Source organism: Macaca thibetana, chromosome 12 (assembly GCF_024542745.1).
Source record: "Macaca thibetana thibetana isolate TM-01 chromosome 12, ASM2454274v1, whole genome shotgun sequence".
NCBI lineage: Eukaryota > Metazoa > Chordata > Mammalia > Primates > Cercopithecidae > Macaca > Macaca thibetana.
The window spans coordinates 128,130,249-128,143,105 of NC_065589.1; the positions used below are offsets into that span (position 1 = coordinate 128,130,249).

The 12,857-nt window shown below is 45.3% G+C and overlaps 1 protein-coding gene across 1 annotated transcript in view; it reads right to left on the reverse strand.

Annotated features, from left to right (window-relative positions):
* FAM168B (family with sequence similarity 168 member B) overlaps positions 1–12,857 on the reverse strand; it is a 36,583-nt gene that overhangs the window by 20,784 nt on the left and 2,942 nt on the right. Inside the window, exon 2 of the mRNA XM_050751825.1 lies at positions 3,854–3,934. Within this exon, the coding sequence (XP_050607782.1) occupies positions 3,854–3,923 (70 nt within the window). The 5' untranslated portion in view covers positions 3,924–3,934. The remainder of the gene's footprint in view (positions 1–3,853; positions 3,935–12,857) is intronic.

A 12,857-nucleotide genomic window follows, 5' to 3' on the forward strand; every position in this document is an offset into this window, starting at 1 on the left:
CCCAGGCTAAAATGCAGTGGCACGATCTCGGCTCACTGCAACCTCCGTTACAAGCGATTCTCCTGCCTCAGCCTTCTGAGTAGCTGGGATTACAGGTGTTTACCACCAGGCCTGGCTAATTTTCGTATTTTTAGTAGAGACGGGGTTTCACCATGTTGACCAGGCTGGTCTTGAACTCCTGACCTCATGATCCACCTACCTTGGCCTCTCAAAGTGCTGGGATTACAGGCGTAAGCCACAGTGCCCAGCTTCAATTATAACATTTCTGGAAGTTTCATTCCAAACTCTAAATCACATAATTACTTAACAAGAGTAATAAGGGTGCTAATGGTATCACGCACTAGGTCCTGTTACCCTCATCTGACTTCACGGCACAAAGTCTGGAAGAATCACTTGAACCCGGGAGATGGAGGTTGCAGTGAGCTGAGATTGTGCCACTGCGCTCCAGCCTGGGCGATGTCCAGCGAGACTGTCTCAAAAAAATAAAAATAAAAAAAATAAAAGTGGTATAATCTTTATAATAAGCACTAAAAGAATAGTAAAATAATTTTTTTTTTGAGACAGAGTTTCGTTTTTGTTGCCTAGGCTAGAGTGTGATGATGCTATCTTGGCTCACTGCAACCTCCGCCTCCCAGGTTCAAGCGATTCTCCTGACTCAGCCTCCCGAGTAGCTGGTATTACACATCCGGCTAATTTTTTGTATTTCTAGTAGAGATAGGGTTTCACTACGTTGACCAGGCTGATCTTGAACTCCGGACCTCAGGTGATTCGCCTGCCCCAGCCTCTCAAAAATTACTGGGATTACAGGCATGAGCCACCACGCCCAGCTATAAAAGAACTGTTTATAAGTTAATGAAGAATTAAATGAACAGGTTGGGCACGGGCAGAGAAACTCCATCTCAAAAAAATAAAAAGGAAGAAAGCATTTTGAGGAAGAGTTACTTTTTTCCATTAAACGTAAACAAAAAGAAAAGTTATAGACCAGACTCTCCATTGGCCAGTAAGAGTACAAAGTTGCATAAAAGCATTTTCCTTTCTCATATCTTCTTAGCTTTTGGCAGTGAAGTTTCAAAATTACAGAAATCTTCCTTTAAACGTGTTTTGTAGACCAAAAATAAAAAAAGCCTAAAAAAGTGTTTTACTCCAATTCTCTTGACCAGTCAGTAAATGACAGCCCACACGGCAATTTCAGCACACTGCCTGTTGTCGCGGTTTCACTGGAACACGCACACCCTTACATGCTCAGTATTATCTATGGCTGCTTTTGTGCTACGAAGGCAGAGTTGAGTGGTTGTGATGACAGAGATGGTATGATCCACAAAGCGTAATATTTTTATCTAGACCTTTATCTAACTTACCAATCCCTGCTTTTGACTAACCAAACAGCAGGAGCAAAATGCACATACCTCAGCATCCTCACAGCTTTGCACAAAACTGGTGATTACAAGAGGCAATCCTTGTCTTATTGTACTGATGAGAACCGTAAGCGTGTGCTAATGCCATTGGTTTTGGCCATTCCTCTGGCTCCAGCTGCACTCAGGATCCTCCTTAGCTATTTAAAACACTGTTTAAACTGGTGTTGACACAGCTCATCACTAAATTATCCTTCATCAATTCTGGAAAATTCTGTCACTGCTTTTTCTTTTTCTTTTTTTTTTTTTTTTTTTTGAGATGGAGTCTTGCTCTGTTGCCCAGGCTGGAGTGCAGTGGCACGATCTCTGCTCACTGCAAGCTCCACCTCCCGGGTTCTCGCCATTCTCCTGCCTCAGCCTCCTGAGCAGCTGGGACGACTGGCTCCCGCCACCACGCCTGGCTAATGTTTTTGTATTTTTAGTAGAGACGGGGTTTCACCGTGTTAGCCAGGATGGTCTCCATCTCCTGACCTCGTGATCTACCCACCTCGGCCTCCCAAAGTGCTGAGATTACAGGCGTGGGCCACCGCGCCCGGCCTGCCACTCCTTTTCTTATGGTTTCTCTACTCAGTCCTGGAGAAGAGCTCCAGATGTTTCTTTTTTTTTTTTTTTTGAGACAGAGTCTTGCTCTGTTGCCCAGGCTGGAGTGCAGTGGCGCAATCTTGGCTCACTGCAAGCTCCGCCTCCCGGGTTCACGCCATTCTCCTGGCTCAGCCTCCCGTGTACCTGGGACTACAGGTGCCCGCCACTGCACCCGGCTAATTTTTTGTATTTTTAGTGTAGATGGGGTTTCACCGTGTTAGCCAGGATGGTCTCGATCTCCTGACCTCGTGATCCTCCCATCTCAGCCTCCCAAAGTGCTGGGATTACAGGCGTGAGCCACCGCGCCCGGCCACTGTTTCTTTACTGTTGTTTTCCTGCCTTTCCTTATGTTGCATTCTGGTTTCTTCTCTCCACAAGTGTTTTGTCTTGACATTAACCTGAAACTTGTTCATACGCCATTTTGTTTCATTTCTTAAAGTTCCAGCTAGTTCTTTTTTCCCAGCATCTTGTTCTCCTCTTATGTTTCTGATTCTTTCTATCTACAATTCTTCTAAATTTGTCCACGTGACATAGTTTCTACCTGATGGTTCTTCTCCTGCAGTCTGTCATGGGTGGTGCCTCTTACTTGATGGGAGGCATCCCATGCTAGCAGGCAGAACTTTGCCTGCAGGAAGCCCACGCAACCTGGGTTGTGAACATACGCCCCCACAGCAGTTCTGCATTCGCTGCTGTCAGATGCTCCAGGAGTAACGAAGCCTGGAGACTATTTTTACGTTAATTTCTCAACTTCTGAACCCCTGGGGAGTATAATACAAGCTAGAGCCCCAAACATCTCTGAATGCTTACAAAGTCTTAGTAAGGATCTCCCCCTGTTCTCAGAGCCCAAGCATCCAAACTTCCTTATGGGGCCACTGGATGACTAGACTGTTTAGTCTATCTCTTTGGTGGGGAGTATCCCTCTCCAGAGGGGCGAGAATGATTGATAAGAAGTCTCACTTCCATTCCCTGTTGCAAGGGTCCTAAGACTCAGTCTCTACCCCCACGTGGGTTGCTAAAACCCACAAATAGCACATGTCCCCAGGAGAGGCAGGACATTAGTTCAAAGGCCAGGAGAGCTGAGTTTAACAGGGCTTTCACGTTTGACCCCAGCTATCTCTCTTACCTCCTGCAAGTTCAGTTATACATTTGTAAAATGTTTTATTTCATTTTCTGAGAGTCTTACAGCAACAAAGTTTTGGGGTTATCTCTTCTATCATATTATCAGAACCCAAACTGAAACTGTATCATCACAAATAACTACTCCTTGTGCAAAGTCACCAAAGGGAACAACCATTTGTTATTTTTGACCAACCAGCTCTTGTTCCCTCAATATCCATTTCCTTGCAACCTTCACTTGCAGTCCATATTTGACTAGCTGACTCCACCAAAGGGATGTGGATCAGGCCTAAGTCAATCAGCAGACTCCCCTTTATGGACCAGGGAGAGACGCTGAGTTTAATCAGAACAAAGCCCAGAACTGGTTTGAACAGAGAACAAGCAGCCCCATCGGGCTTTCCTGTAGGGTGAAGGTAAAGAGGCTCTTAGTGAGGGACTACTGCGAGGGGCCTGAACTTCAGAGACCACAATGAGAAGGAATGGGACCTGTGACCAACACTAAGTTAACACTGAGGAAGTGAAGCTGAGACCAGGAGGTAGAGAAACTACATCCTGGTCCCAACTGCTGGAGCCACTAGATCAAGTTTTGACCAAATCCAGTCCTACCACTTGATTGTTTACTTCCAGGTATTTTCTTTCTTGTCTAAGCCACTTAGAGCTACGTTTGTCAATTAAAAAAAGTGACATGAAAATATACCACGTATTCAAAGTTCAAAAATGAAAACAAAATTGTACTTGCTTACCTGGATAACCAATTCCTTTGGCATTTGCATAGGGAACCCCAGAAGATCCAGGACTATAAACCGGATTCATGATTGCAAAAACTAAAAGAAAAAAAAGGCGATTTAGCCAAGCACTTTTGCCCTCTGATTGTTCTCCAGTACCAGTCCTAAAAAAGCAGGCAGCTAGAGTGCTTTCTCTGTGCTGCTTATAAAACAATACATTTCATGCTGTCCATAACCAGCAGAGAACAAAAAAGGGACACTCAATGTCCTAATGGGTGCCAAACCAGGGCATGATAAACTTTTCTTCACACTTCTCCTCAGTCCATCAGAAGCTAAGGAATAAAAATTGTTAGCTCTATGTTCACTAAAAACAAGGGGAAAGGCCAGGTACGGTGGCGCACAACTGTAATCCCAGCACTTTGGGAGGCCGAGGTGGGCAGATCACCTGAGGTCAGGAGTGTGAGACCAGCCTGGCCAACATGGTGAAACTCCATCTCTACTAAAAATACAAAAATTGGCCGGGCATGGTAGCTCATGCCTGTAATCTCAGCACTTTGGGAGGCCGAGGTGGAGGGATCACTAGGTCAGGAGATCGAGACCATCCTGGCCAACATGGTGAAACCCCATCTCTACTAAAAATACAAAAACTAGCTGGTCGTCGTGGCGCGCGCCTGTAATCCAGCTGCTCAGGAGGCTAAGGGAGGAGAATCGCCTGAACCAGGTAGTCGGAGGTTGCAGTGCGCCAAGATCACACCACTGCACTCCAGGCTGGCTACAGAGCAAGACTCCATCTCAAAAACAAAACAAAACAAAAACAAAACAAAAATTAGCCAACTGTGGTGACACACACCTGTAATCCCAGCTACTTGGGAGGCCGAGGCACAAGAATCACTTGAATCCAGGAGGTAGAAATGGCAGTGAGCCAAGCTCGTGCCACTGCACTCCAAGGTGGGCAACAGAGCCAGACTTTGTCGCAAAAAAAACAAGCGGAAAATTCTACAAGTAACCAAAATGTTCTCCTAACGGAGGATAGTTAACCAAGATATATCCAGGACATGAAGTAGCAGGCAGCTGCTTTTCATGAAATGTTTAAAAACAGAATAATACAATGTTAAGTGAAAACAAAGTAGGGTATTACAATGCATCCTGCACTACACAGTATGATCCCAAATAAACACCTATATGTATAAAGATGTGTATCCCTGCACAAACAGAAAAAAAGTCTCAAAGGAAATATATAAAAATATGAACAGTGACTGACTCTAGACAGGAGTGGATTTAGTGTTCCTTCTGCAGTTTCCTGTATTTATTTACTATTATTATTTTTTTTTTTTCTCAGACAGAGTCTCGCTCTGTCGCCAGGCTGGAGGCACAATCTCAGCTCACTGCAACTCTACCTCCCAGGTTTAAGTGATTCTCCTGCCTCAGCCTCCCATGTAGCTGGGACTACAAGCGTGTGCCACCACACCCAGCTAATTTTTGTATTTTTAGTAGAGACGGGGTTTCACCATGTTAGCCAGGACGGTCTCATCTCTTGACCTCGTGATCCGCCCACCTCAGCCTCCCAAAGTGCTGGGACTGTATTTCTTCCCCCCGCCCCCTACCCCACCCCAAAACAGGGTCTTGCTCTGTTGCCCAGGTTGGAGTTCAGTGGCACAATCTCAGCTCACTGCAACCTTGACCTCCTGGGTGCAAGTGATTATCCCACCTCAGCCTCCCTAGTAGCTGGGACTACAGGTATGGTGCCACCATACCTGGCTAGGTTTTGTGTGTGTGTGTGTGTGTGTGTGTGTGTGTGTGTGTTTTTAAATAGAGATGAGGTTTCATCATGTTGCCCAGGCTGGTTTTAAACTCCTGGGCCCAAGAGATCCACCCACCTCAGCTTCCTGAGTAGATGGGACTACAGGTGTGTGCCACCATGCCACACTAGTTTCCTGTATTTTTTTTTTTTTTTTTGAGGCGGAGTCTCGCTCTGTCTCCCAGGCTGGAGTGCAGTGGCGGGATCTCAGCTCACTGCAAGCTCCGCCTCCCGGGTTTACGCCATTCTCCTGCCTCAGCCTCCCAAGTAGCTGGGACTACAGTCGCCACCTCGCCCGGCTAGATTTTTGTATTTTTTAGTAGAGATGGGGTTTCACCGTGTTAGCCAGGATGGTCTTGATCTCCTGACCTCGTGATCCGCCCGTCTCGGCCTCCCAAAGTGCTGGGATTACAGGCTTGAGCCACCGCGCCCGGCCAGTTTCCTGTATTTCTTTAAAAATTTGTTAAATTTTTTTTCCCAATAAAGACTAATTGGTTACAGCCCAGCAACTCTATTAATCCATTCAATGTTTTATCATCCATAAATATTTCCTTTTCCTGACAAGTTCAATAACTTGTACAGCCACAACCAGGACTCCATCCCTTCCCCAACAGAAGTATTGTTGGGAATTGATTCCCATTCAACTCTCCAGTAAGCTCCTCTGACTCCTATCCAGTGTATTATTTAACTTTATTTATTTATTTTTTAGACGTGGTCTTGCTCTGTCAGTCATAGCTCACTGCAGACTTGATCACCCAAGCTTAAGTGATCTTCCCACCTCAGCCTCCAGAGTAGCCATGACTACAGGTGTGCATTGCCACATCTGGCTCATTTTAGTAGAGACAGAGTCTTGCCCCGTCACTCAGGCTGGTCTTGAACTCCTGAGTTCCAGTGATCCTCCCGCCTTGGCCTCCTAAAAATGCAGTGTATTAGAGTGTGAGCTTTCACTATTTCTCATCTGGTAAATTACTCACTGATGCATGTGGTTATAAAGATTAAGATGATCTTTAAGATTTAAAACAGCAGGCCGGGCACGGTGGCTCAAGCCTGTAATCCCAGCACTTTGGGAGGCCGAGGCGGGCGGATCACGAGGTCAGGAGATCGAGACCATCCTGGCTAACACGGTGAAACCCCGTCTCTACTAAAAAATACAAAAAACTAGCTGGGCGCGGTGGCGGGCGCCTGTAGTCCCAGCTACTCGGGAGGCTGAGGCAGGAGAATGGCGTAAACCCGGGAGGCGGAGCTTGCAGTGAGCTGAGATCCGGCCACTGCACTCCAGCCTGGGTGACAGAGCGAGACTCCGTCTCAAAAAAAAAAAAAAAAAAAAAAAAAAAAAAAAAAAAAAAAGATTTAAAACAGCATGTGTGGGGTAGGGGGCTATATGGGAACTCTCTGTACCTTCTGCTCAATTTAGCTGTAAACCTCTGTACCTTCTGCTCAATTTTGCTGTAAACCTAAAACTGCTAGACCTAAAAAAAGTCTATTTTTAGGCTGAGTACAATGGCTCATGCCTGTATTCCCAGCACTGTGGGAGGATCACTTGAGGCCAGGAGTTCAAGACCAGCCTGGGCAATACAGAAAGCGTCCATCTCTGAAAAATAGGTAAAGAGTAACAAAACACAAAATGTGCATTTTAGGTCTGCCTTCCCCACATTCCCATTTAGAATGTAGCCAAAACAAACAGGGAACATGTACCTGGTTCTGCTTAAAGGCAATTGTCTCCAGCATCAATAACAACACCTGGTACAAAATAGGTGCAACTACCTACCAACTTTCTAAAAAACAAATGCCTTTCAGAACACTCTAGGCGTCAAAATCCATTACAAAGACAAAATACGAAAAGAAACCACTTCAAATTTTCAGCTCATTTGACTCATTTAGAATACTCACAACCAAGCAATCCTGTACTAAGAAGAAAATATTAGGTCACATCCTTAGCCTCTGTAACAGGAAGTTCTGGATTAAATTAGGAATCAACTGGCAACTTTAGTAACTAAAACATTCATTACCTGAACCGTCTAATTTTTTTAAGCTTCAAAACCAAAGCCAAATGCCAAAATTGTCATGCCATTCACAGCTACAGCTATGTGATAGGTCTTGACCAGCAATGACCAACAAAACTTTGTAAAATGACCACATCCTTCTCTATCTGTGCTGTCCCCTACAGCAGCCGCCTGCCAAGCGTGCTGAGCACCTGAAAAATAAGGCTAGTATGAGACTGCATCTTTTAGCTTTATTTAACTTCAACATAAGTAGTCACATGTGGCTAGGGGTTACTATACTGGACAGTGCAGGCCTACAGTTCAGAGTAGGGAGAAAACAAGTATACAAACAAGCAGGTAAGCAGGAGAATCACTTGTGTGTCTTACCCTATAGTTCAGGAATAAACAAACTAGCAACTGCCAATCCCTATTCCCCTGTACTTTTAACCCATGCTTGGCAAATGTGCAACAAAGAAATTGTGGAGGTCTGCAAATATTTCACATACTTCTCTGGTTCAACTATCATCTCCCAAGAAGCAAATATTTCCCAAATGTTATTTCTTTCTTCTGTGCCAGGAGTTAATTTTATTTCTTAGTTGAATTCCAGATAAGCAAAGCACTACACAAAGACCAGAGATAAAACCAAAGGTCAAGTCACAATCTCTTCTGAGTTTTACAATCTAGAAAAGCACTGTTCAACAGAACTTTCACAAAGATGGAAACAAGCCCTGGCAAGATGGCAAGACCCTGTCTGTACAAAAAGTAAAAAGATTAGCTGGATGTGGTGGTGCACACTTGTGGTCCCAGCTATCTGAGATCAGTTGAGTCTGGGAGTTCAAGGCCACAGTGAGCTATAATCATATAGCTCAGACAATGGAGCAAGACCCTATCGCAAAAACATAGATGAAAACGTGTCTGTACTGTCTAAATATGGTAACTGAATTTTTAGTTTAATTAACTTCAATAGTCCTGTGTACGTGACAGCTATTTTATTTTTTTTTTTTTTTGAGACGGAGTCTCGCTCTGTCGCCCAGGCTGGAGTGCAGTGGCCGGATCTCAGCTCACTGCAAGCTCCGCCTCCCGGGTTCGGGCCATTCTCCTGTCTCAGCCTCCTGAGTAGCTGGGACTACAGGTGCCCGCCACCTCGCCCGGCTAGTTTTTTGTATTTTTTAGTAGAGACGGGGTTTCACCGTGTTAGCCAGGATGGTCTCGATCTCCTGACCTCGTGATCCGCCCGTCTCGGCCTCCCAAAGTGCTGGGATTACAGGCTTGAGCCACCGCGCCCGGCCCGTGACAGCTATTGTATTGGACAGTGCAGACATATACATAAGATCAAAAGTACAAATACTTTTTTTTTTGAGACGGAGTCTCGCTCTGTCGTCCAGGCTGGAGTGCAGTGGCCAAATCTCGGCTCACTGCAAGCTCTACCTCCCAAGTTCACGCCATTCTCCTGCCTCAGCCTCCCGAGTGGCTGGGACTACAGGCACCTGCCACCATACCCAGCTAATTGTTTGTATTTTTAGTAGAGACGGGGTTTCACTGGGTTAGCCAGGATGGTCTCCATCTCCTGACCTCGTGATGCGCCCACCTCGGCCTCCCAAAGTGTTGGGATTACAGGCGTGAGTCACCGTGCCCGGCCTAAAAGTATGATACAAGGCAACAAGTGTTAAGAGTCACAAGAGAATAAAGTGCTCTGAGGGCTGAGAGGGGAGAGCAAAAATTCTATGGGGGAGGGAAGAAATAGGAAAAACTTGATTAAAGGGCAACATTAGGCCGGCACAGTGGCTCATGCCTATAATCCCAGTACTTTGGGAGGTCAAGTTGGGAGGATCACTTGAGGTCAGAAGTTGGAGACCAGCCTAGCCAACATGGTGAAACCCCATCTCTACTAAAAATACAACAAAAATTAGCCAGGCGTGTTGGCAGGTGCCTGTAATCCCAGCTACACAGGAGGCTGAAGCAGGAGAATCACTTGAACCTGGGAGGCAGAGGTTGCAGTGAGCTGAGATTGTGCCACTGCACTCCAGCCTGGCAACGGAGCAAGACTCCGTCTCAAAACATAATAATAATTAAAGGGCATCATTTCCAGTAAACAATGGATAGGATCAAATCACCCACAAAAATGAGAAAAAGCAAGATGCATTTTAGGAATATTAGGCAATTGAGTTTGTTTGGAGCTTAGGCTCTATGTAGGGAATCAGTAATAGGTAATTGTGGAGACAGCTTAGGTTACAACCACCAGGTGGAGACCCTTAAATATGGGCTGAGTGGAGATGCCGTCTGGTAGGCAAGGAAGCTCCTGAGCAGCACAGGTAAACAGAATTACCACATGACCCCACAATTCCACTCCTAGGGATATACCCAAGAGAAGTGAAAACACATGCTACGCCTACAGTTGGACATGAACATTTATAACAGCATTATTCCTAACAGCCAAAAACTGCAAACCCAAATGAAGTACTGAAGGATGTTAGGAAGCTCTCCTTCCATAATGACCTGACTTATAGCCTAGAATAATAATAAAACTCTACTCGGCTGGTTGCAGTGGCACATCCCCGTAATCCCAGCACTTTGGGAGGCTGACAAGGGTGGATTGCTTGAGGCCAGGCGTTCGAGACCAGCCTGGGCAACATGGTGAAACCCTGTCTCTGCTAAAAACACAAAAATTAGCTGGGTGTGGTGGCGCACACCTGTAATCCCAGCTACTCGGGAGGCTGAGGCATGAGAATGCTTGAACCTGGAAGGTAGAGGCTGCAGTGAGCTGAAATCGCACCACTGCACTCCAGCTGGGGCCACAGAGCGAGACTCCGTCTGAAGGAAAAAAAAAAAAAAAATCAGATGGAACCTTTACATCTAACTTCCAGTTTACAAGAAAGGCAGGAGTAGGAGGAAATATGCTGGATGACACCATGAAGCAATCGGACAAACCCCAAAAGTGGGACATTCCAGAGGACAAATGACCCAGTTTCTTCAATAAGGCAACGGTGGGGGGAAAAAGGGGAGGGAGAGGAGGAAAGCTAGATAGTTCTAGATTAAAATAGACTTAGATATAAAGGCAATAGATGAATTTTGTTTGGACTCTTGATTTAGACTGAAACAACTGTAAGCAGAGTTTAAAGATATCTGGGACACGACTAAATACTGGGTATCAGCTGGTACGAAACAATTATGTTTAAGCCAGATAACAGTACTGTGATTATCTATAAATACATAAATTTGTAGAGACACCATAAAGTACATAAAATTGAAAACGATACATCTATGATTTAAAATATTTCTATAAAAAGAGCAAATACAACAAAATGCTAATAATCTTTATATCAAGATGTCGGATATAAGGTTGTGTACTGTATTGCTGTATTTTCAATTTTGCATAATGCAAAACTAAAGAAAAAACACACCATCACCAATCTACCTGAAATTTTAGTGCCACTAAAATCTCCCTGTAACCACCAACTTTCCAGTCTCACTTGGTGTGGACTAAGAAACCCAAACCCGGGCCGGGCGCGGTGGCTCAAGCCTGTAATCCCAGCACTTTGGGAGGCCGAGGCCAGCAGATCACGAGGTCAGGAGATCGAGACTATCCTGGCTAACATGGTGAAACCCCGTCTCTACTAAAAATACAAAAAACTAGCCGGGCGTGGTGGCGGGCGCCTGTAGTCTCAGCTACTTGGGAAGCTGAGGCAGGAGAATGGCGTGAACCCGGGAGGCGGAGTTTGCAGTGAGCCGAGATCACGCCACTGCACTCCAGCCTGGGAGACACAGCGAGACTCAGTCTCAAAAAAAAAAAAAAAAAAAAAAAAAAAAAAAAAAACCCAAACCTAAGGCTGGATCTAGAGCTTACCACCTTTTTTTTTTTTTTTTTGAGACAGAGTTTTCACTTTCGTTTCCCAGGCCGGAGTGCAAAGGCGCGATCTTGGCTCACTGCAACCTCTGACTCCCAGGTTCAAGCGATTCTCCTGCCTCAGCCTCCTGAGTAGCTGTGATTACAGGCATGTGCCATCACACCCAGCTAATTCTGTACTTTTAGTAGAGACAGGGTTTCTCCATGTTGGTCAGGTTGGTCTCGAACTTCCAACCTCAGGCAATCCGCCTGTCTTGGCCTCTCAAAGTGCTGGGAATACAGGCGTGAGCCACCGCACCAGGCCGAGCTTACCACTTTTTTAGCTTCCCATTTGAAATGACTCAACTGTCAGAATTCCTACGGGTGGTTTGACACCTGCATTAGAATAGACAAATGTCAGATTACCTTTAAAAAGATGACAGCAAAAATTCCTAACTTGAAAATCAAATAACAATCAGAAGAAAAGTCTGTCTTTAAAATGAAAGACCTGGCTGGGCATGGTGGCTCACACCTGTAATCCCAGCACTTTGGGAGACCAAGGCGGGCAGATCACGAGGTCAGGAGTTCCAGACCAGCCTGGCCAACATGGTGAAACGCTGTCTCTACTAAAAACACAAAAATTAGCCGGCCTGGTGGCGCGTACCTGTAGTCCCACCTACTTGGGAGGCTGAGGCAAGAGAATCACTTGAACCCAGGAGGCAGAGGTTTCAGTGAGCCAAGATCATGCCACTGCACTCCAGCCTGGGCAACAGTGAGGCTCCATCTCAAAAAAAAAAAAAAAAGAAAGAAAGACCCATCACTACACTATTTTTTCCTAGTTTGGAAACATATCGTCTCTAAACAAAGTTCCCACACAGAGCACTAAGAATGAAATACTACAATACCAGGCCTTTAAAATTTTATATCAACAAACCTAATTTCAAGAGGTTTAAATTCACTCTCAGAAACACCAATATACAAGATACAATACTCAGAAAAATCAACATTGGAAAGTCTCAGTAATGTCTGACATCATCAACAAAAGCTTGTAGACGTGGTGGCAAGTGCCTGTAACACCAGTGCTTCGGGAAGCTGAGGCAGGACTGCTTGAGCTCAGAAGTTTGAGATGAGCCTGGGCAATATAGTGAGACTCCCATCTCTATACAAATTTAATATATATTATATATATATATTTTTTGGTTTGTTTGTTTGGGATGGAGTCTCACTCTGTCGCCCAGGCTGGAGTGCAGTGGCACAATCTCGGCTCGCTGCAAGCTCTGCCTCCTGGGTTCACACCATTCTCCTGCCTCAGCCTCCCAAGTAGCTGGGGCTACAGCCACCCGCCACCATGCCCGGCTAATATTTTTGTATTTTTAGTAGAGACGGGGTTTCACCGTGTTAGCCAGGATGTTCTCCATC